Source organism: Lepus europaeus, chromosome 4 (assembly GCF_033115175.1).
Source record: "Lepus europaeus isolate LE1 chromosome 4, mLepTim1.pri, whole genome shotgun sequence".
NCBI lineage: Eukaryota > Metazoa > Chordata > Mammalia > Lagomorpha > Leporidae > Lepus > Lepus europaeus.
The window spans coordinates 112980608-113006159 of record NC_084830.1 but is presented as its reverse complement, the minus strand read 5'-3'; the positions used below and the strand labels follow the sequence as shown (position 1 = coordinate 113006159).

General features: G+C 38.9%; 1 protein-coding gene across 9 annotated transcripts in view; it reads left to right on the top strand.

The window, feature by feature from the left end:
• The window catches only part of TENM2 (teneurin transmembrane protein 2), a 979180-nt gene that overhangs the window by 406458 nt on the left and 547170 nt on the right, over positions 1 to 25552 (top strand). The window contains exon 4 of one of the 9 annotated variants that reach the window (XM_062189660.1): positions 19594 to 19621. The exons of the other annotated variants lie outside the window; for them this stretch is intronic. Within the exon in view, the coding sequence (XP_062045644.1) occupies positions 19594 to 19621 (28 nt within the window). The remainder of the gene's footprint in view (positions 1 to 19593; positions 19622 to 25552) is intronic. 9 annotated transcript variants of the gene reach the window in all.

Sequence of the window (25552 nt, the reverse complement as noted above, 5' to 3'; positions counted from 1 at the left end):
AGTCGGCAGTGCAATTCAATAACTCCCAAAATTAGGCTTGCTGAATTCAAGAATATATTAAAAGCATGCTCGTATTTAGTGCATATACACAGGATACTTCAGAAAGTTCACAAACAGAATGGAAACAGTGCTCCTTTTTGTGACAGTTTTGAGGACCAGCAGTATATGTATGTTCTGCCAGTGTGTTCACAAACCTATGTCCATATTGTAATTATGAATCTGTCTGTATAGATGCATATATTCATAATGTATATAAATATGCATATATATGGCTAACTTGGCCTCCAAAAATGTCCCAAATTTTTCTCCCACCAGCACTGTATATGAGTATCTGGCTTTCCACATCCTCATCCAAATTGGCAAAGATGATGTAGACACATTTTCATTTCTTTCAATTGTGTCAGATGTCTGAATGATATGCTAGACCTTACTTCCAACTCATTTATTCATTCTTCAACGCTGTCTATTCTGTCGTTCTCCTATTCATCCCTTCTCTTAGGGGTGTGTGTGTGTGTGTGTCCATGTATATACTGTTTGTAGTGAATGTGAAAGCACACAGAGAATGCTTTTTCAAAGAAGTCAATTGTTATAAGTGTTATACTCTCTTGTATCTCTTTGCAGTTAATAATTATCAAGTACTTTAAAAAATAATTTTTGCTGGTTTCTGGAAAACTCATTTCTCTGAGATGTTTCTCTTTTTGTGAAATTAGCATTCCTTTTCTTAGTGAATCTTTGTAAACTATTCAGATTTCTTTATGCAGGTCTTGATTGATCAATGCAAAGAAAGAAAACAGGTGTCATTGGCAGCTATACAATTCTGTTTCAATTATGAAACCTCTCCATTGGCATGCCAGTGCTTAGTACAATGCTTGGCCACTGAGATGAGCTATGCCTGTGGCCTTATAGATAATACATGTACAGAACTCTCAGGAAATCTCAGGACCCTGGGTGTCATGGCAGAAATTACTGTGTTAGAGTCTTCATAAAGTGCATCAAATTTTGTTTGTAGCTTACTTTACAGAGAGTATTTTTTACTTTTTGCTTTACTAATAGACCAACATCAAAGAGGAAAGGAAATACTTTTAAACATATAATATTTATCTCAAGACCCTACTGCTATTAAAAGACATGACATCATTTTGACATGGTGGATATTTCTGTTACCATGGCCTCCTGTACTAATGAATGGTGATAACAGCAACTACTCTTCTTTGTTCCATAGCAGTTGTCATAATCTGTGTTAATTGTAGGTGTTTGGTTGGTTGAATGTTTATTGCCTGTCTCCTCCAGTAGCTCTGTGACAACCAAAACCATGTCCTTTTTTATTCCCTAGGCATAAGGAAAAGAAAAACCAAGAAAAAAGAGATGATTGTGACATCTCTTTTTAAATTACTTTGTCCTTATTCTCCCCAACCCCGTAAAGGTGACTCCTATGATGTCATCCTGCTTTCTGTTGTGCAAATATCATTCACTCTTAGGAGAGGAATACGTTCGTACGTAATACAGTAATGTCCATTATGTTTATCATTAAAAGCTAGAGTATATTCTTGTGACTATATAAACATCTGGCTGAATGTAAAAGAATTCCAAAAGCTTCTGATAATTGGGTTTATATGAGAGAATAAACATGGGCAGTTTTGGAAATGACATTGTCATTTTCTCTATGCCCTCAAATAGCATGGTTTCCTAAGATAGGAAAAATCATATTTGTCAGACATGAAATTTATGTTCCTATGAAAGGGGCACCTGACATTATAATGAAAGTCACAAAAGCATGTAAAGAGGTTTGGAAGAAAACAAAATGTTCCAAAGTGTAGAAATAATTGATGGAATCATAATAATGCTAATTTTCATAACAATCAATCTGTGAATGGCCTGCCAGCTTCCCTCTCTAACACATTGTGCTCTTATTTATGATCATTCTAATGTAATTGGAAGTATTTTTCAATTAAAAATGCATGTAGTACTTGGATAAAGAAATGCTTCTTGGGTGGCTGGCTGGTGACTGTGCTTGCCTGTGGGTTCCCTAAGCTTTCAGAAGGACAAATGGTACAATACATGTGGATATGACTGTGGTACCAACTGGAGAGCATTTTCCTGCAGTTGGCAAGGATTCCAAAGTGCCAGCTCCTCTTCTCCAGTCATAAGTCCACCCTCAGATTTATCTTGATGAGGAGGAACATAAACTGCACCCCCAGCCCTCTGTGATGAGGGCTGTAACACCCCCTGGGTGTTTCTGCATGAGACAGATGGGCTCAGCCTAGGCCACCTGCCCCAACTGGTTGATGCTGTTTCCAAATGCATCGCCTGGTTTTTGGTTCTCATGTGGGTGAGCACGGGGGTAGCCTTTATCTCATATTGGGATGGAGAGGAGGCTTTTGCAATCAGGAAATCCTCCGTCTATCCCCTGTGCCATAACATCAAAGGTGCACTACTCTCTGTCTCCCTGATCGATATTGAGGGCACACAACTGACGTTTCATTCGTGGTGTAAATGAGTAAGTATGCTAGGAGAATGACTCATGCCAAGAATAAAGGAATCTGTGCCTTCAGACGGAGCTCAGATAATATGTAAGGAAAGATTCCTCATCCCCAAACTCATGTCCATTTTTCTACATTTGCTAAATGAGAAACAAAGGGAGAATTTATTTACAATATTTTATTGTAAGGGTAAAATATGCTATATGCTATTTAAAGGACATTAAATTATTTTCTTCCATCACCAGAAGTCCTTTTCCCATGAAAATTTATTATTAATAGCAATAGTTTTTTTTTTTTTTTTTTTTTTTTTTTTTTTTTTTGGACAGAGTGGATAGTGAGAGAGAGAGAGAGAGACAGAGAGAAAGGTCTTCCTTTTTGCCGTTGGTTCACCCTCCAATGGCCGCTGCAGCCGGCGCATCATGCTGATCCGAAGCCAGGAGCCAGGTGCTTCTCCTGGTCTCCCATGCGGGTGCAGCGCCCAAGGACTATCTTTCCATGCTTTACCTTGTTTAAATCATGAAATTTCTGATAAATATCTGACTTGTGTTAATATCACCATATTAGTAATGATAAAAACAGTAATAGTTAGAGCTGAAGACATTAATTAACTCGGGAAATATGACTGGAAGTGGAAAGATCTAAAATGGAATCTAAATAAGATCCAAGGTTATCAAGAGTATCACCAGCCTTCAAGTGACAACGCTGTCTTGTTGACTCACTTTCTGATTCCCACCTAAGAAAACAGGCTCTGAAGACCTCATGTGGAATTATTATTCGTTACTAGTTATCCCTCCCCTCCTTCTCATTACTGTTAAATTTTGCAGCTACAGAAGCCAACTTGAAAAGAGAAGTGTGGAGTTTCCATGATTGAATATAAGTGATATTTTTGCAAAGTGACTCAAGTGTATAGTTTAAGGGAGAAAATTAAACCATCTGTGGAAGTTAAAAAGTGATCTCTTCCTCTTATTTCCAAATACCCCATATTTGCTGTGCCAGAGTTAACCCTGTCCTTCTTTTTCCATATGGTAAGCATATGAGAATCAGTATTTCCACATTCCATCTTGAATCAGTTCATCAGTGCATAGATAAATATCCTCTTATCCTCTCTCCCCACTATCCCCTTGTATCCTCTCTCCATTTAATTGTATTTCTTACTAAAGAATCTCTGAGATGGTCTTTCAAAAGCTGTTGGGAGGAAATGTATTTTCAATATCTCAGTGGTTGGTACAGCTGCTTCATTGCTGTATCAGTAATTCTTTTTCAGAGAAGTTTTGCTCCTACCTTGCACTTGTGAGCATCTGTCTGATACCAGTACTTGCAAAAGGATTGTGAAAACAGAAAAGCCTTTTTAGGTCAAAGTGTTCATAATGGTTCATTCTAAACATCATCAAGAGACTCATGTAGTTTAAGCAATTCATGATAGATTATTTGTAATACACAATAGTCTGTGATAGGTGATAAAATAAAAAATAACCTGCATCTCTGTTGCTAACTACAGGGCACATCTGCCATTCCAGACATGAGTAAAGAGTGTAGAAGAGACGAAACACTGAGGCTGGGTGAGAGAACCTCTCTGGGTTTTCAGTAGTGTGCTGTGGTTGGTCCCCAGCTTGTAGAATCAGACAGCTATGAATATAGATAACATGACGTCAAACTTAACATTGCCCCAGTAGTGGGGTTATCCTGAGCAAGTCACTTACCATTGTTTAGCTACAATTTCTTCTCCTATGAAATGAGAATAATAAGTTTCTCTTAACACTGATGTAAAGATTAAATAAAATAATGGAAGCATTTAGAATAGTGGCCGGCCCCTAGGAAGCCCTGGAATTTATTGATGGCTTCCTACTTTTTGCCAAGATCCACTATGCCTATCCTGGGAACGTCTTTGTGAGAATGTGTGGAATACATGCATGTGAGCAGGGTAGGCCATTTCCCCTGAAAAGCATAAGCAATGCGTTTTTATGCTTAATGACCAAAAAGATCATTTTATGTCGAACCTATGACTTTTCCTGTCCTCAGTGTTTTAGACTGGAGATAGAAAAATCTGCTATCTTGGGTGAACAATGATGCATGCCTTTATGACCTGTTGTAAGTGTTTAAAGGCATGGTATCCCATTTGTTAAGACTCATTTGCTCTCAGGCATCTCTTCCAAAGCTCAGAGTTTGCTCTATGTGTACTTGAAGGACCTAGTTCCTCCAGGTGGCATCCGCACAGCAGTGGTTTTGATTCAGCAACGGCTTTAAAAATGGAAACATGTTTACTATGAAGAAAGGCAGGTAGGGCTCAGCCTAAGTGGGACCTGATGAGTTTCTATGGTAACCTCACTCAGTATTCCAAGGGTCATTCTCTTTGAGTGACATGATATTTAGAGAGAGAAATGTTCTGGAATTTTCCTTATGTGTCAGCCTCTTTGATATTAAAATCCCCTTTGCTGGGATGCCCAGATCCTTTAGAGAAACCTGTAAGTTAGGTCTTAAAGAGTATGAAACTCTAAGAAATAAAGTTTTGTGACATCTGCCTATTCAAAACTCTGTTGTCAAATGTTATAAACACATCACCAAATATGTGTAAAGAAAAGGATATCTGGAACATGGGGAAAGTTGTATTTCTGCTTTAATTTGATCATCTGATGTTTTATTATTGACCTTTAGTGATGTATTCTCTGATAAGCTCAGGTAAAATTGACTCAGACTGGACTATAGGGTGCCAAGAAGCAATCTGCTTGATTTATTTAAGTCAGTGATTTAAAATCAAAATTATGTTCATGTCACAGTTGACTTATTTGCAGGTTAAGAGTATAAATACACATATGATTCATATATTTATTCATCATAATTGTCAGCACATTTTTTAATAAGTAGGCATATGCCAAAAGGTTATGGTGACCAATTTTTGGTTTAATCTATTTGAGAGATGAAGGGAGAAACACAGAGAGCTCCCATCTACTGGTTCACTCTCAGTGCTCTCAATGCTTGGCCGGCTACAGCTGAGAACCAGGAACGCAATCTAAAGTTACCATATGTGCCATGAGCTCATGCCACCAAGGGTCTGCATTAGCAGGAAGCTGGACTCAGTAATATCAGCTGGGAGCCAAATCCAGGCCCTCAGATAAGGGTCACAGGCATCTGAACCAGCATCCTAGCTGCTAAGCCAAACATCCGCACTTGATCCACTATTTTCTGAAGACAAAAAGGTGGATTGGTTTTCATCATCATGTAGGGGAAGCAAATGGAGATGCAGGGAAAGGAAACAAATATATCCCCCAACTTCTCAGGAAAAAACGATTTCTCTGTGCTCTCTTGTTTTCACTTGGCTCCATCCTCACATTGATTGCTATGCAATTTTGTTCATGTTCTGTGCTAGCATTGAGGTTGAGAGTTCACAGATGTTTAGTCAAGGTATTTTTTTTAAAAAATTCGAAATGATCAAGGTACTTTGAGCTTAAAACTTAAAAAATAATCAAGCCACTTTTTGTAGCCAATTACACACTATTTATAGCAGCAGCATTGAGTACAGCAGAGGCAAGTAAGAATATTTCTTCCTCTTCTTTCTCTCCCTTCCCTTTTTCTTTTTAAATGATTTTTTTGGTATATGTGAGAAAGCATTAGAGTAAACAAATAAGAGGAAACAAAAGCACTTAAAATTTCCTGCAATCTTACCATCTAGCGAAAATCGCTATCAACATTGTGAAAAATAGGCTTCCACAGCTTTCTCTAAAGTGATACATAATAACATTTAAAACAGTAATAAAAATAATAATATTTATATAGCATTTGTTCTGTGTCAGACACTTTGAAAAGCACTTGACGTTTAATTCCTCCAGAACTAGGCACTCTGTTATTATCATCCATGATGGATGGAGAAGCTGAGTCAGAAACAGGTCAGGTAACTTCAAGGTTATAAAGGTATTGAGAGTAGCAGAGACTCCATTTGTTCTCAGATTGGCTCAAGATTACCTGTTCCTACCCTTGTTATACTGCCTCTCCTTGTGTGTATTTTCCAGTAGAGATTCCATTGTCTTTTATTCATGGTTTGACAGCTTTTTCACTTACTTTATTAGGAATTTTCCTCCATGTTTTTGTGTATTCTTCTGTGTCTTCATGTTCGTGATTTTCCATATGATTCCATGGAATAATGCAAAAAAAAATGAGGTTAATGACACCAGTTCTGTAGGACATGCAGATGGCACCACATTGGAGAAATTGTTTATTTGAGGAATTTTTATCCCCATCCTCGAAATACTAGTGATCCAACTAACTCGTGGACAACTTTGTTTGAAAAACAAAACAGATTGCATGTTGCAAGACAGAGCTGCTGGCAAAATACTCCATCGTGTCAGATTTATACAAACCCATCTCCTGTGTATTGCACCATGTCCTAGAAAACTGAAAACCATGAAAACAAGTGCTCATATTTTAAGGAACTCAGTGACAGCTGATAAAATATTGCATTTTCTGTAGCAGTTTTTACATAAAGCTTCCACCTTAAAGAAATGGATTTGATGGGACTAGGTGGTAATTTTTTAACACAAGCAGTGACAAAATAAACACCATCTGTTAGTATTGACTTGTTCCGCAGCATTCTCATGCTGGGTGATTTTATTTCACTTTTTTCAGAAATGGTTAATGACACATCTGGTAGTCAGTGAAGGTACACTCTGGGTGATTAAATGTGGTCATAAGTTTACACAAAATGCTGACAGAACATTTTTTTTTCGTTTCCATTATAACCAATGGGGCACGACTGAATCTCTAGCTAGCTACTCATTTTCAACCTTGTGTGGAATTATCTGTTTGGCTGTAGTTGAACTCTGGAAATAGTGCTGTTATTGGGGGTTTTCTGAGAGGCAGATACCAAGACAAGACTATATATGCAGGAGAGATTTATTAGGGTAAACACTCTGGAAACTAAAGCAGAGGTACCGAGAAGGTGAGCAGAGATGGCAGAGTGTGTGTGACATTAAGGAAGGGACAGTGGGAAGGGGAGGGTCATGGAAGAGAGCTCCAAAGACTGCCGCACATTCTAGAAAGTGTCACCCAGGACACCAGGGAGTCCTGGAGCCAGAGTTGCCCAGCAGAGCTTTTCCACATGGCACAGAAATGAGCATGAGCTATTCTCCTCCATTCTGCTCAGTCGGTGGCCGAAGGCAACCGTGGGAAGCTTGCTTTACTTCAGGACAAATAACGGTGGTAGATCCAAAGGGGCCAGCAAGTGTGGCTCTGTTTGGACTCTGATTCCATAGCAGGAGATTGGAGGGGTGTGTTTTCTTGGTCATCACAAATACCTACATAGGCCATGGAGGGAGATGATCTCCACATGTGTTTATCTTCTCATTTTTGGTTTTGTTTTGGAGATTTATTTTAGAGTGGGCAGGGGGAGAGAACAGACAATGCTTCCATCCGCTGATTCACTCTCCAAATGCCAACAATCAGGGCTAAGTCAGACCTAGAGCCAAGGACCCCATCTGGTTTCGCATACAAGGGACAGGAACCCAAGTCCTTGGCCTATCATCTGCTGCCTCCCAGGCATGTTAGCAGGATGCTGGATCAGAAGCATAGAGTAGCCAGGACTCAAACCATGCACTACACTAGGGGATGTGACTGTCCTAAAAAACTGCTTACTCCTCTGTATCACGACACTTGCCCCTTTGCATGCCTTTTAAAAGACAAAGTTAGAGTCATGCATTGCAGGATGATATTTCAGTAAGTGAAGAACTGCATATTTGTGGTCTCTTAAGATTACAGTGGAGCTGCAAAACCCCTGTCCCTCATGATATCATAGCCATCATGAAAAGCACATGTTGATGCTGGTGTAAACAAACCTGCTGCATACGTCATATAACAGTAAAACAATGCAATTGTGTATAAAATATAACACTTGATAAAGATAATGAATAAAGATAATGATAAAGATAACTACACTACTTGTTGTTATTTTGAAGTGCATTCCTACTGGTTAGAAAAACATTCACTGTGATATGGTATGCTGTGTTATAACAGCATCAGCATCAGACATCTTGTGCTTATCGGTTGAATGACTGACCTGTGCCAATCAGATTGAATAAAGACCCTCTATAATGTTTGAACAATGAGGAAATTGCTTACCAACATTTTTCTGATGTGCACCCAGCCCACCTCCCATTAAATGGAGCATGGCTGCTCAGTATTTTAATTGGTCTTTCCTTCTTGATGTCTCCATTGATCAATAGTGGCAATGCCCATGTGCTGTAGGGGATGAGTGGAGCTGGGGCAGTGGGTCTTGCTTTTTGCTGAATTGTATCAACTAAGGGAAAGGAGTCAAGAGCGCTTAACACTTCTGACCTCTTCAGACATTCTTCAATGACTGGGGGTTTCTGTTGCCATCCATTTTGCTTTTAGTACTAACCCATCCTTGGATTTACCAAATTTCTTGGTCTATGAATCAGGGAACCTCATTCCTGCATGAATAGAAAAAAAAAATCATCTGAGAATGGATGAACTAGAATTTAGGACAGAAGATAAGATTTTAGTAACTAAAACCCAAATCATGTTTCAAAGGGCAGAAGAAGAAAAAAATGAGTGTTGTATTTTATGATCACTTCCTAAATGCCAGGCCATTCTGCTATCTTCTTTCACTCTCACAGAGCTCAGAGGTAGGTATGGTCATGTTTTTATTTGTGTTGATGAATGGGTGTCTTTGATTTTCTGACAGAAGAAAACAAGGCTGAGAAAGCTCTGATGACCTTGCATTGACACACAACTAGAAAGGGTAGACGGAGGGGTTAAACCTGTTCTCTCTCTCTCTTTCTCTATTTCTCTATTTCTCTCTCTCCCTCGCTCCCTCCCTTCCTCCCTCCCTCCTTCCCTTTCCTGAGTTTGTAAACAGAATAGATTTTCCCAAAAATGTTTCTTATTTCTGCCAATTACTGTATTTATTTGTGAAGGACTTCTCATATTTGTACAGATATCTTTATATTTAGAAAAGGGCATTGGCCGGCGCTATGGCTCACTTGGCTAATCCTCTGCCTGTGGCGCTGACACCCCAGGTTCTAGACCCCAGATTCTGTCTTGGTTGCTCTTCTTCCAGTCCAGCTCTCTGCTGTGGCCTGGGAGTGCAGTGGAGGATGGCCCAGGTCCTTGGGCCCTGAACCCGCATGGGAGACCAGGAAGAGCACCTGGCTCCTGGCTTCAGATGGGCGCAGCACCGACCGTAGTGGCCATTTGGGGGGTGAACCAACAGAAGGGAGACCTTTCTCTCTGTCTCTCTCTCTCTGTCTGTGAATATATATATATATATATATATATATATATATATATATATATAGTTGTTGTTTAGAAGGGAATACCAGCATGAAGTAACAAGTAAGATTCTAGATAGATAGATAGAAATCAATATCAATGTATACAGTCATGTCCATGAGTTGCACATCTAAGGATTCAACCAACTGAATAGAAAATATTTAGAGAAAATGCATCTGTGTTAAACATGAACACACTCTTTCTTATCATTATTCCCTACAAAGCAGGATAACAGCAATTTATACATAATTTACATTGTAATAAGTGTTATAACTGATTTAGAGATGATTTAAAGTATATGACAAGATGTGCATCAGTTATATGCAAATATTAAACCATTTTATAGAATAGCCATGAACATCTGCAATTTTTGGTATCTTTAGGGTGTCCAGTGTGTGTGTGTGTGTATGTGTGTGTCCACAGGGGGGTGCTTATATTAGTGTACGTTAAAAAGTAAGTGAAAAAAATGGAGTTAAAATTACATGGAACTCAAAGATAAGCTATGGAGAAGGCATTTGGCCTCACAGTTAAGACAGCTGAGTGCCCAGATGTAAATCCTAGCTTTGGCTCCCGACTCCAGCTTCGAATGATGCAGATCCTGGGAAACTGGTGATAGCTCAAGTAACCGGGTTCCTGCCTCCTACAAAAGAAACCTCGATGTGATCCCCGTCCTAGCTGTGGCCCAGCCTGGTTGTTGGGCTTTTACAAGAATTTGCAAAGTAACCAATAGATGGGTGCTCTATCTGTCTCTTTCTCTCTGTATGTGTGTGTGTCTCAAATTATAAGTATTCTTTTAAAAATATAAGCTTATTTTGGTGGAAAAAATTTAAAATCCATGCATAGGTTTTTCATAATACACATTTTCACAAGCCTTTAACAATCTCAAAATTTTTTGCACTGGGGTGAACATATGACACGGCAGTTAAGACATCACTTGGGATGCTTGTATCTCATATTGGAGAGTCTACTTTGAATCCTGGCTCCTCCATTTCCATTCCAGCTTCCTACTAATGGGTACCCTGGGAAGCAGCAGATGATAACTCAAGTAGTTGAGTCACTGCCACCCACATGGGAGACCATCACTGAGTTCAGGCTATTTTAATTCCATTTTCTACAAACGTGTTGAAGCTCCTTCATGTACACATGCACACACACACCTATGTACATCTACTCCTACATACAGAGATAACAGAAAGGAATATAAGATGTGGAAGAAATGCTGGCTACAAGCTGAACTTTCTAAATATTATCAGAAACTCATAGCAAATTGAAAACAAAATATCTCCGCTGAGGAAATTCTGGATATTCATTGTTTGAGACATTGTCTCCTAATATTTTGTAGGTGACCAGTGTCCTTATGAGTACTTGGGTGTGTATCAGAAAAAGAGAATTGTTAATATCTCTTTTTTCTTATGCACTCATGACTTTTACTCTGCCACCTTCTCTTACCTTTGGCCTCTTTTGTCACATCCTTCCAACAGCAAAGTCAGGACTGTCAATCCTCCGACTGCATATTGGCTTACAGGTGGCAAGGGCAAGGGGAGATCTAGAACAAGCAAGAATGATTCCTTCTTATTCTTCTGAGGATATCAAGAAAGGAAGTGTAAATAGGCAGGCACACCAGCACTTTAACTGATTAAGAACAGTTTTTCTCAAATGGCATGTGAACTCTATAGAGCTGAACACTTGGACTGTACATGTGGATTATATCACATCTGTCTGCCTTGTACTGGATTCCCCTCCCTGAGCCACAGCAACCACCACCAAAAGACAGCCTTACATTGCGTTTTATCTTATGGGATTTTAGATAGGACATGTCATTGCAAGCAAACCAAACTGGGTTCAAATCTTAACATTAGCCCTCATCAGGAAAGAGATACAGTGGCTCCTAGTGGTTGGGAGAACCAGCTATTCTGCAGAGAAATTTTCAGGGAGTTGTTCAGAGTTGGGGAGGGAAGGAGTTCCAGAGGCAGGGGAAAGAAACTTCTGGGATATACTATACCTGATGTGAACCCAGGTGTCCCTGAGACGTTGCTCTTGCTGTCAGTATGTATTATACAGTAAAGCATGTTTCCTAATTGCTAAGAATCTGAAGCCTAAAACTGCCTGTGTGGTTAATGTCTCAGTTTTTGTTTTCAGCATCATCGGGGAGTAAAGGGTACGTTCTTCTTGACCTCTGCCTCACTACCCAACCATCTGCCTCCCTGAATCATTGCTTAGTAGCTTGCTCTACCCTCTGCCTTCCTTCCCACCCTGGAATGCCACTACCTGACACCATCTTATTTGTGTATCTGTCTCCTTGCCTAGTGTTGGTCTCTCCTCACTGAATTGTAAAGTCCATATGACAGACTTTATCTGTCTTGTTCACAGCTTGTTTTCAGGGTTTAGAACAGCACTTGGCAAATACTATTAGGTCAATAAATATTGGAAAGTGGAGTGAACTGGCCTGAGGCGGTTGCCCCCATTCACTCGAAGTTAGTGAATTAGTTCCTGATTCTAGCTGTGCTGTTATCACCTGGGGCTGTTTTGGGAACACAGTTTCCAGATCATCACCTCTGGATAGTCTGATTCAGTTTGTCTTGGGTGAAGCTTGGGAATCTGTATTTTTAATTAACATCTCAGGTGATTTGGACACAGCCAGTGCCGGTATTGATATTTGAAAAGTACTACTCCCACTGGGAATATTACTGAAGAGAGAACTTCATTGTCAGTGTCACCAAACCCATGTTTCCTATGTTGTGGGCTATTTATTAAATACACACCCATGATTTTTAAAAATATATTGATTATTTAGTTTGTTTATGTGCTTCCAGCTGAAGCGGTTTTATTTATTCACACCCTGCATGTAGTAAGGTAGAGAGAGCAGCTGTCTTGTCAGGTGCCTCTTCCCCAAGAAAAGATGCATTGATTAGATTAACAACTAATGTGGTGGGCTGCTGAGAAATTGCCAAAATGGCTGTTGGGCTTTCCTCTAGAATGGCATAAATCCACTGTAGAACTGTGGCAGATGGACGATAGTGTTGTATATGTGCTTGTGCTGGGAATGAGGCCATTGTCAGCTCTTCCATTGCTCTCCCAAAGGGCTGCCTGTTTGGCTTGTATGGTTCAAGTTGGCAGCATGAGGTAGAAATTGAGAGCCTAAGCTTTAGAGTCAGAAGCCCTGGATCTGAATCACAGAATGGCCACTGATTAAAGTCTGACATGGGGCATTTTACACAGCCTTATTGAGCCTCAGATCTTTCATCTGTAATTAGAGATGATGTTATCTAACTCATGGGTTTGTGGTGAGCTACAGTACCATGTGGCTGGCATTTTATATATATGGTGCTCAATAAATGCAAATATCACAACCTTTGGGAAGACTGACTCAGGCCATTTGACTATCAAAAATTGTCCCACTGAATCTCAGAGTCTAAAAAATCTTATTGTGTTTGATCAGGAGAGGGATCAGGGAAAGGTGTTCAGTTGAACATGGAAAAATTGAGAATAAGAGAACTTCAACATGTTAAAAAAAAAATTCCCAATTTTGTTTGACATTTGCTCTCAGAATGATTAGGACTTTAATGTTTGACTTTTTTATAAAGTTTCATCATTTTCCTGAAAGATAGGTTCAGATTCCAAGAAACAGTTGGGCTTGATTTAGTTTAAGCTTCGTGAAGACCACTCAGAATCAATCTAAAGAACAGTGTGACTGAATTAACTGACAAGAGAAATGGATGACTTATTGGAGAAATGAATGGCTGCCACATGCCAATAAATGATGCCTTTCCTCTCTTTGTCACCTACCTTTTAAGAAACTTCCAGGCAAAAAGAAATTGATTAGGGGATATTAAAAATGAAGGGAATACAGTGGGTGATGGAAAAATTATATCTGAGGTGATTCCATATCCAGAAGAAAAGCCAACACACAGTAGACCTTAATGCCAAATTTGACATATATCTCAGGGTACAAAGACCAACATGTCCAAGATGTTGTAAGTGGTGCTCCTGTCACCCTGTATGAAGGCTGGTTACTTAAGGGAATAGATGTTCCCAAGAGATTGAGCTTGAGGGTGGGACTCTGGGAACCTAGCACAATCATGCTTCTTAACTACTAAAAATAGTGTGAATTGTGGAAGCACTACAGATGAATGGATTGAATTCACTTTTTACAATTTTAAGCATGTAAGATTTTTAGAATGGCACCAGAAATCTTGGGTTGAGATTTTAGTGGAATCAGAGAAGTAAAAAATCATCAGGCTCCTAAAGGACATCTCTCTAGAGTCCCCAACTCTGCACATCCCCAGCTCAATTTCTCATCATGAGCCCGTGTAACATCTCGTATCATATTACAGGATAGGAGAATAAAAGCTGATTCTCAAGTGTGGCCTTATCTTGGAATTTCTTGGTAGTCTTTACAAAATTCTTATCCTAGTTGAATTGGTTTGGGGTATGGCCTGGGATTCAGGCTTTCAAAAGCTCCTCAGAAGCAGCTCACACGGAGCCAGGGTTCAGAAACACTGCTCAAGATAGAAGAGCATCCCTTTCCCCAAGACTTAAGTGACTCAGCTGTATTTTCCACACCTTTGACAAGTTAGTTGCAAATTATACTTCTGCCTGCTTTTACATAACAATTAACACATCTTGTTTTCATGGGAGATGCCTTCATGATGAGCCTATTCACTCTGTCATTGCTTTGCTTTGCTCCCCCAGTATGTTGTCTCTTACATGGGCTTAGTGGATGAAGTCATGTTGGTGCAGGATAAGCCTGCTAATCATTTCTTTGCTTCCTCATACTTTTGAGAATTGGGCCCCAGCTCTTAATCTCTGGGTGTGCATGAATAGTTGTTGTTAGTTGTGGTAAGTGTGTTAAGTGAAACTAACTGTGGTAGCTCCTTGAAACTGGACCATATAATCACATTGTTCATCAGAAGGAATTCTTATGTATATATGCAGAATACTTAACATCACAAGTAAAAAAGGTAACTGTTCTTTTACACTGGGGTTGGTAAAAGCAGAAGGAAACTACCACCAAACTTCTACTGACATTCCAGTCAAGCTACACAGAAGGGAAATTTATACATATCCAAGCATGAGTGTAGTTTAAAAGTTTGTTGAAAAAATAGAATAAAAGTTGATTTTGATGCAAAAAAACCACTTTGAAGTCAATGCAGTTTTTCATATTGCACCTTTTCATGATCTTTTTGAAGAGCCCATGCATGCCCACATTCAAAAATTTTTGTGCCCATAGAAAGTTATCATTTAATTTCATTTTATGAGCATTTTGAAGTACTTCACAAATTATTTATACAGTATTCATCAGCTCTTTTCTGGTATTGTCATTTATGAAAGGGATAGATAGTTCTCAGAAACATTATTGCTTCTTTGTGGAAGCAGAACCCTGGTCTTCAGCTATGTTCATTCATAGATCAGAATTTTTCAGACTGTGATCACAGGTGGTTCACAGGAAGACTTTAAGTCAACACCTGATATCATGTTCAATAACTTTGGAACACACACTGAGCAGTGGACAAACATTTTCTATAGAGAACCAAGAGTGTGTATCTTACATTATGCAGACCATGAGATTTCTGTTGTTACAAATCAGTTCAGCCATTTTACAAAGGACCAAAATGACATGGATAATATTGAAGTCATGGGTATAGTTGCAGAAAAAACTCTTTATTATGTATACTGAAATTGGAATCTCATATAATTTTTATGTGTCATGGAATATTTTTCTTCTGGTATTTTTCAGCCATTTAAAAATGTAAAAATTTTTACTCTAGTTTGTACAAAAACAATCATCAGGCTAACTTGTCATCTGAGAAACTTTAGTTTGATGCTAGAATTTAATGTCTCTCTAAAAGTTGTGGATTTAACATTTTACCAAAGAGAGAGGCTTTAGGTTTGTCTCTGTGTCAGACAAGAATATTGAGCTAGAACTTAACCATATTAGATTGCACTCCTGAAATTTTATTTAAAATTACCTTCTGCTTATGGCTAGTTATATGGATTTTCCATTTAGAATAGTGATTCTAAAAAAAAGTGAATTGATTTACAGAAAAATATGAAGAAGAGTCCAGGTGATAAATGAGTATTTGAAAGGTTGGTATTTGGGAAATTGCTGCTTAGATTTGATTATCTATGTCTACGTTCTGCTTGGGAGGAATTCCTGTGGTTCTGTATTTTTTTTTCAGCTTTCCATGTTTCAACACAACTCATTATATGAACAAAAAAGAAAGAAAGACACCAATGAAACACATAATCCTCCACCCACTTGCTCGCATCAGTGCCAGCCAAGTTATGAGGGCCAAAGTAAAGTAAGATTCACATTTGAGATGACTCTTGATATTTACAGAGCAGTCTCTGTTTTGTTACCTCCCTCATGGTCTTCGGATATCATGTACTTCTCTATCATAGCTTTTATCTTAGCACTTTATGTTTTTCCTGTTTGATCAGAAACTGACATTCATCATCATCCACAAAGGCGTGATCCTACCTTTTCTTGGTATGAAATAAATAAGTAAATAAATATTTTTAAAAATCAACAGAAATAGGAAACATGATTAAATGATTGTGAGATATTCTTTCAAAAAGTAAAAAGATTGTACTCACATTCTCTAAGCTAAAATAACCATTTATTCATTGATTACAAATGTTCTTAATGCACAAACCTTGCTTTAAGGGAGTATACACTTGTCTGCAGTTGCCTACTCCTTGGATTCAGTTACCTCCGGCCAACTGCAGTATGAAAATAAAACATGAAAAATTCCAGTAATTCCAAAGATAGATGTTTTATAAGTTTGAAATTGTGCACTGTTCTGAGTGTCATGGAATCTCATGCTGTCCTGCCCTAACACACATAGAAATTGAATCATCACTTGATTCAGCATATCTACACTGTATATGCTACCCTCATGTTAGTGATTTGATGTTGGTTATCAGACAGATTGTTGTGACATCACAGTGGTTGTGTGCATATAAAACTTACTATTATTATTATTTCACTTAATATTGGTCCAAAAGCACAGAGTAATGATATTGACAGTTTAGACAGCCTGTCTATTCTTATAATTGTTCTGACTTATTGTTGTTAATCTCTTTCTTGCCTGATTTATAAATTACACTTTATCATAGATATTTATGTCTAGTTAAAAACCACAGCATATGCAGTACTGTCTGTGATTCAGCAATCCACTGGGGATCTTGGCACATGGCCCCAGTGAATGAGGGGTCATACTCTAAATGGTACCACATTAGCTCAGAGAGGTCTACAGCAGCCTCCCAAATGGCTTCCCAGCTACTTCCCTAGGTGTTCTAATCACTTCTCACCTCCTCCCCTTCCCTTCTCACCCAACAGCAAATAACATGTTCCTAAAACATAAATCACCCTGTGAGAACCCAAGGGAACTTTTCACTGTCACTGTACTTGGACCAGCAACCATCTAGACTCCAATGCCAGCAGGCAGCAGACCTTGCCTCATCTGGCCCCTCTTATTCTGTGGTCTCAGTTCATGCTTCTTCCTCATTTGGGTTCCCTGCCCTTACTTCATTTTCTTCAACAAGCCCGGCTCTTGCCTGTCTTGGGATCTAAGGTGCAGATACTGTCACCTCTACCTCAGTTCAGGACCTCTCAATCTCAATCAAGTTGCCCCTTGAGATGAGTGATCCCTGGTGATGGGAGGCTGCCATGGGCATGGTAGTGTTTTCAGCAGCCTCCCTACCATCTCCTCCTTGGATGGCAGTAATGCCACTGCCATCCATAGTTGTCACAACTAAAGTACTCTTGGCCTGACACCCACTGTGCTCCCTGGTCCACAGGCCTCCTCAGTGTGCTGTTCCATCTTTTACAGGTTAACCTGAATTTTATTTCCATCGAGAAACCTTTCTTGGCTCTTACTTTTAAAATAGGTACTTCTTATTTGAACCTTTTATTTAACTCTTCGTTTTTCCCTACAAGTGCTTATCTCTTGTTGTGATCCTGTTTAAAATGTTTATTAGTTTAATCCTTGTTCCCTGGACTGTTGGTTCATTGAAGCCATGTTCATGTGTTTACTGCCTTATTTCCAGCACTTTACACAGCCTCTGGCATTGTGCAGCATATTAGCAAATACAGTCAGCTCTCTGCATCTGTGGGTCTACATCTGGTTTCAACTAGTCATGAAGAAAAATATATTTGAGAAAAAAAAATGTCTCTACTAAAGATTTATTGACTTTCTTTTTTCTTGTCATTATCTCCTACACAATATAGTATTACAAGTGTTTAAATAGAATTTTCTTCATGTTAAATATTGTAAGTAATCTAGAAATGATCTAAGTAATGGGAGGATTGTGCAAGTTATGTACAAATACTACATCATCTTGTTTAGAGATTCGAACATCTTTGGCCCTTGGTATCTGTCCAGGGTCCTGAAAAAATGCCTCATGGATGCTAAAGGATGCCTAAGTATTTTGAATTAAAAATAATTAATTTGGGGCTGGCATTGGGTACAGTGGATTAAGCTACCACTTGAGGTGCCAGCATCCCACATCCAAGTGCGGTTCAAATCCTGGCTGCACTGCTTCCAATTCAGATTCCTGCTAATGCTCCTAGAAAGGCAGCACATGATGGCCCAAGTGCTTGGATGCCTTCTACCCACATGGGAAACCCAGATGGAGTTCTTGGCTTCTAGTTTTGGCCTGACCCCACCTGGATTGTTGTGGCTATTGGGGGAGGTGAACAAGCAGATGGAAGATCTCTCTCTGTCTCTCCCCCTCTCTGTGTCACTCTGGCTGTCAAATAACTAAACCTTTTAAAATATAATAATTTTTTAAAGATTTATTTATTTGAAAGTCAGTGACACAGAGAGGAGAGATAGAGAGAGAGAGAGAGAGGTCTTCCATCCACTGGTCTTCCATCACTCCCCAATTGGCTGCAATGGCTGGAGCTGCACCGATCTGAGGCCAGGAGCCAGGAGTTCCTTCTGGGTCTCCCACACAGGTGCAGGAGCCCAAGAACTTGGGCCACCCTCTACTGATTTCCCAGGCAAAGAGCTGGATTGGAAGTGGAGCAGCCGGGACTCAAACCGGCAACCATATGGGATGCCGGCACTGCAGGCAGTGGCCTTACTCATTACACCACAGCACTGGCCCCAAAATGCAATAAATTTTGTTATGTTTTTGTTTTATAATCCTATGTGCCTACTATAATTATCATTACTAGGTGTTAGATTTGAGTTAATACAGAAAAGAGAATCATCAGAAGCTCTAAATATTCTAACCTCAATAAATTATCCCTTTAAGTGGTTAAATATCTCTTATGTTTAGTGTTCAAGCAAATGCTCTGGTATTTGTCTTTAATGTTGACAAAATTTAAACCCACTTCCAAGTGCCATAGAGAAATTTTTCCTCCTATCTCCTCTCACCGTACTTCTTTTTATACTTCTTTTTTACTAACTTGAGCTATTAAAAGGGCCCTCTACTGCTTACTATTCCTTTTGCTGGTTTCTCTCTTTTCTATTCTAAGTGATTTCGTCAGCCCATGGTCAGACTCTCAATCTCCACTAGGCGTTGGCCTCAGTCTCCCCCATGCCAGACCACTCTCACCCATAACCTTCTTCTGCAAACAATCTCTGAATCCCCAAGATTACTAGATGTCTTCCCTGCCCATGAATCCAGGCCTCCATCTTCTCCAAGGCCTTTATATATAACATGCTATGACAGTTGACTCTTTATTTGGATGTTCTTTCCATGGCTTGAAAATTCATAGTGGGAAGAACAGAGAACGGCTCTTTATAATATAATAAATCACCTATAAAATGTAACCCCCCTGAAGCTGGAAGTCAGTTCTGTAATTAGTTAATAATAAAATAAGTTCAGAGAAAATAGAAGATAAGACAACCGTATCTTCCACTTTGGATTAGTGAAAATAAGTATATATGATTGTAATAGAAGTCTGTCCTAAGTACTTAAGATGTTTCAAGCCAGAGATGGAAAATATGTTAAGTCCTTTAAATCAAAGCTTGGAAGGATTGGTAGTGGCTCAACACATTCAAGTACTATGTTAAGTAGGATTCTGAGAGCAATAAAAAGAATCATTTAATCCATCAATAAATATATTGTCTTCATCAAGCAGGTATGGCTACAGATTTAACATCTATAAATGAAAATGAAAAGGAAAATCCAAAGACAAATTCTGCTCATTTTATCTTATTTTTAAATCAGAAGATTGTGCAATTTCAAAGAACTCTTCACACATCCTGAATCTCATCACCTTGCTCTATAGATGTAGCTGCTGAGCTTCATGGATTAAGTATGCTGAGCAGGTCTCCACAGCAGCAAAGATAGAACTAGAACAATGCCCTGCTGATTGTCTTTCTAACAATTCGGAGCCCTGCAGAGTTCACGGGGCAACATTCCTGTGACAAGGCATGCAGTTTAAGCAGCTTCAGAATACAACATCCCTCTGCCAGTGGTGGAGTGACTACAGACTAGCAGCTAACGTTAATGTCCCAGTGATTTGTTGCGTAGCCACTATGAGCCAGGCCTTGGCCAGTCACAACGATGCAAGACCTTCCCCTCCTGCCCTAACAATGTTGTATAGTAGAAATTACTATTACCACCTATATGTCCATAAGAAAAACTAAGGATTAAAAGAGTAATTAATTTGGAAAATTCACACAGATATAAAGGGAGAGAGCTGGAAATTGGTCCAATCATATAGCACTAAGCAATCTGCTGTTGCAGTTCAGATTTCATGGAGCTAGGAAGAGACTGAGATGGGATTTGAACTACATAACCCTTGCTCCTTCTCTGCTCTCAGCACATGGATACCACTGTGAGCATCCCATCCCTCTCAGACTAGCGCTGCAGGCTGATCAAATCAGTGTGGTCATGCTTGCTGGGTTGTATGAAAGCAGTCTTTATTGGAAGCTGAAAGCCAGACATTAGTGATTTGGTACTATTAGCAATTGATTGTGGATATCACAACTCAGTCCTTCTCAAGGGGGATGTATTATAAAAGCAAAATAAACATATTGCATTTGAATGTGTATTGATTCTATATTCAGTACCATTATCCTTCCTGTTAGTCTACCATGCACTGGAAAAATAAAATCGCAATTCAGAAATACTACTTGGTTAAGCCCGAGTACACACAGTTATCTTTGCCTTAAAAAAAATAAAGTTTTTGGGAAACTCCAGGGAAAACAATATATGAGTTAATTTCAGATTCAGAAGAACAGCAGGAATTATGCAGGTAAAAATATGTATGTTAATCTAATACAATTGCCATGTTGTATACATGTGACTAGTAGCACTTTCTAAACAAAAGCTGCCAGAGATGTCTATGTAAGAAGAGTGGCAAATCCGTGGAAAAGGGGATATTTGTATTCTACATTGTATGCATTATTTTTTTATCATTGTGTCTTTCCCAGCTCTTGCAGGATATGAAGTTTTTGTGCAAGTAGCAAATTCAAGTGAAATAGTTGCCTTTGTATCTTACCTAAAGCTCTATGGACATGAAATTATGAATTTTCTGAACTGGTTTGAAATGTAAAGCTATATAATGTTGACATTATCATCATGATGGTCTATATATAATTACATTCCATGAAATTAACATAGGGACGCAATTACTCAATCTCACAATGTGTATCTTCTAACGTTCCAGTGGGAAGGAGGAAAACAAAGTGATGTTTGAGACCATTGGCTCTGCTGCTTGCTAACTGCATGTGAGACCTCGGGCGAGTCATTGAAGCTCTGAGTCTTTGCTCTACTTGGGGAAACAGAAGAAAAAAATATACATATATATGAGTTTCCACCTCTTAGATTGTTCTAAGGGTTCACTACATGGATAAATGCATAAAATAAAGTGCTTGATTCCTAAAAAGTAAGATTCTAAATTGTAGCTGTTATTTTTTATGTATGGTGTTATTCTTTAATCAGTTTTGGGAAATACTCTGTTTGCATCGCTGTATTAATAGTTTACTATTTTATTGGACCAATTCAAAGCCAAGAGCTGGGAACTCCATCCAGGTCTCCCATGTGGTAATGGGGACCCATACTGTCCTGGGTACATTAATAGGATCTGGCTCAGAAGCAGAGCAGCCAGGGCTCAAACTGGTGCTCTGCTATGGGATGTAAGCATAGCAAGTGACGTCATGAACCACTGCCCCACAATGGTGACATCAGTAGGTGGTAACTTTTAAGGAAACATTGCATTTGTGTGTGTGTGTGTGTGTGTGTGAGAGAGAGAGAGAGAGAGAGAGAGAGAGAGAGAGAGAGAGAGAGAGAAGCTTGAACTGTGCTAAAAGCAAATATGAGCAATCTTCGTATGGTTCATGGAAATGCATATAAATGAAAATCTATGCCTGGATTTCAAACATGTTGTTTTCTATCAGTCACTTCAAGAGAGTATTTGCTTTGGCAAGTAGAGGTATATCCTGCTTTAATCAACCCATCAGACATACTCAGTTCAAGGAATTTTCACACCATTTTGAAGATTTCAACAGTTACAGAAAACTATAAAGTATGTTCCCTGCCTTCAAAGAGATCTGAGAAAGAATTATTGACATCTTTTTGTGCAGAGGAGAAATCACCCTGAGATACCAAAGAAAGGTTTGAATCATCTGTGGTAACTAATAACACACTGTTTTAACTATTTCATGAGTAAATTCCATTCACTCTGCCTACCCCTTCATTCAGCTATCCAAAAAGAATCATGTCTGAACTTCCATGAATGAGTGACCAGATTCCATATATAAGGTGATGAAAGCCACTACAGCTTGGGTTTTAGAATCATGTCTTTGCCTTCTACCTCTCTCCATGCCATCTTTATTGTCTTAATTCTTTCTGCCTTGCCAACACACTTGTTTACACACTGATGTTCTGGTGTGGGTTTTGGTTCTGTCTGTGGGGCCGTGCTATTCATTGAATTTCACTTTGACTTAGTGAAAAAAGAACTAGATTTTGTGCAGTGTGAATCCTTTAGTGGTAGATGTTTTTCCAATAGGTACTGTTTTTATTTTCTTTAAAAGTCTTCACTTGCACGTTCTCTGTCTCTTATTCTCTCCCTCTCATACTCTGTTTCTGTCTTGTTCTTGATTTCCATCTTGTCACAATTGCTTTTGCTAAAACTGGTGCAGACATTTCCAATCCAAAGCTATATACAATGGTGCCTATAGTTAGTGGTGTCCAGCATTAAAAAGGCCACTTTAAATTCCTATTTAAGCAACAAGTGAGTTGGGTGTGACTCTTGTTCAACAAAGGAGAATTGCATTAGAATTACTGTGTATTATTTGGAAAAATACAATTTTCATTTTTCTCAGAAATGTACAGTAAAACACAATAGAGTACCAAGTTACTAAATATTGGAATAAAGTAGGCAATAATTTATTTCTTGCTGTCAGAAACTCATGTTTTGGTTTTGATTGTTTGTTCCTTCTTTCCACTACATTCTCTTAGGCTGAAAAAGAGATAAAAGAAGTAGAGAGGAAGAAAGGCAGAAGGAACTGTTTGGCAGAATAAGAATTCCTTGAGGGTACAACATGATTTCCATGTACTTCTGAACATGGTCCCTTCAGAGAATTGTGTGGTGGAGATTAACTGTGGAGCAAACCAACATGGATCAGCTTGCTTGGAGCTCTGGTCCCTTGACTGAGTGTTGCCAGATTTGGATATCAGAAGCCAGCTGGAGGGAGGTTGTACTTTACTCACTTGTTGTTGTGGAGCTGTCCTAGAAGTCTCTTCTGTACCCTGGGCCACTTTCTTAATACATGTTTTTCATTTTTCATTACAGAATTAGTTTCTCTGTATGTAATCTTAGCACACACTTTAAATTTAACTTTAAAATATAACTGAAGCATACCTTACTCAATAGGAGCCAAACCTAGTAATGAATTCATTGACTACAAAGCCATTACATAATATAAAATTTAGTACTTTAGGTGAAGTCACTCCTTGCAGGGAAGGGTAAATGCCTCTGATAAAATAATGCTATACTCTCATCCGTCATTACAATCAGGAGATCAGATGTACTGAAGCAGGAGTGTTAAAGGCCAATATTCTGTGGTACATGAATGAGTACAGAACAACAATGACAAGAATAAAGAGGGAAATGCAGGCCAGAAAAAACTCAAGGTAAAAAATAAAGCTTTGAATAAAAATTGCGTAGGGTGACTGTTTATTACAATAACCTTATATGGGTTAACTAGTTCTGCTTCTTGCTGCTATGCTGCTGACATTGAAAGAATGAGCCATTTGTACTTGAGTCCAGTCTGTGATTCTGGATTGTGAATGAAATGTGATATCTTATAGGCTTTTCTCTAGGATGACAACATATGGCACCATGGATATAACAAGCCAAATGTTGGGTCTGGTGGCCTGTAATGATGGGAGATGGAGATGGAGATGTTGATTTTTTTTTTTTTTTTACCTTCAGGTATTTCTAAGGCATGTGTGATTGACAGTGAAGATTGAGTAATTTGAAGTTGATCATAGTCACTGTCAAGAGACAATATGTTGCTTTGAGTTTGCAGAAACACCTGGAAAAGAAAAGCTCATTGCTACACTCTTACTTCTCCTAGGATTTTTTGTGCATTGAGATGTGAAAACTTAAAGAAGATGTGACTTTTTCAATGGTAAATATTGAAAGGGAAAACTTTACCCCATACTAACCTTTTGAACAAAGTTATGAGTCCTTTTTCTGCCCATGGTAGAACCCCTCTGAGTCCAAAGTAGGTGATCATTTAATATCAATATGAAAGCAGCTAATGGATGGAAGAATATTTCAATGCAATAGAATGGTTATTAAAATGCTCACTGCTTATAACTGTAATTCTCAAAACTCTAGATAATTGTTAGAAATTAGTGTACCTATTTTCTTTCTTTCTCCCCTTGGTTGTTCTGGAAGAAATTTGAGAATATGTCCTTTATTTATGATGACCTTTGGCTCTGTTATTGGCATCCTTCCTCCCATATATCCGCTTCTGTGTGATTTGTTTCTGAATATAAAGCTACTGTGGGGAAGAAAGTTGTAGAGGGAGAGAAAGAAAGAGAAGCTGAATTATATATACAGGATTATTACAAATGTGTTTGCTATATTATCAAAATAATATATGCCCCTGTAATCCTTATAATTTTATGAATCAGTGTAAGAATTAAATTGCACAATATAGATGTCAGATACTGTCCAGTTGTTCACCAAATCATTCCTCTCCATCTCTTTGGGAGATACATTGCTGGTCTAGTAGTTCAGTCTCTCTTGAAGACAGATGTGGCCACATTCCCGGGTTCTGGCCACTAGAATGCATGTGGAAACGGCACTCATCACTTACAGATAAGGAAAATAGACCTTTCTAACCTTTTTGTCACTTTGTTTGAAAACCAGAGAGACAGATATAGACAGAGTGATCTTCCATCCTCTGGTTCACTCCCCAAATGTCCAAAAGAGCCAGGGCTGGGCCAGGCAAAACCCAGAATCCCAGGACTGCATCTGAGTCTTCCATGTGGACAGCAGGGACTCAGACACTTGAGTCATCACCACTGCTGTCCAGGCTGCGCAGTAACAGGAAGGTGTATTACAAACGGGAGCTGGGATAAGATCAGACATTCTGGTATAGGACACGGGCATCACAACTGGTGTGTTAACCACTGTGCTGAATAGTGGCTCCTCTTTCCACACTGCATTCTCCTTTCTCTTCTTCTGTGTACTAGCAGAATAATGGAGAGGATGTGGGTAGAGGAGCTAGAAGACATGGTAGTAAGAAAAAAGGAGCTAGATTCTTAAGTATGTGTTTGGGTTAGGGAACATCTCCCTGCCCATCACCCTTTGC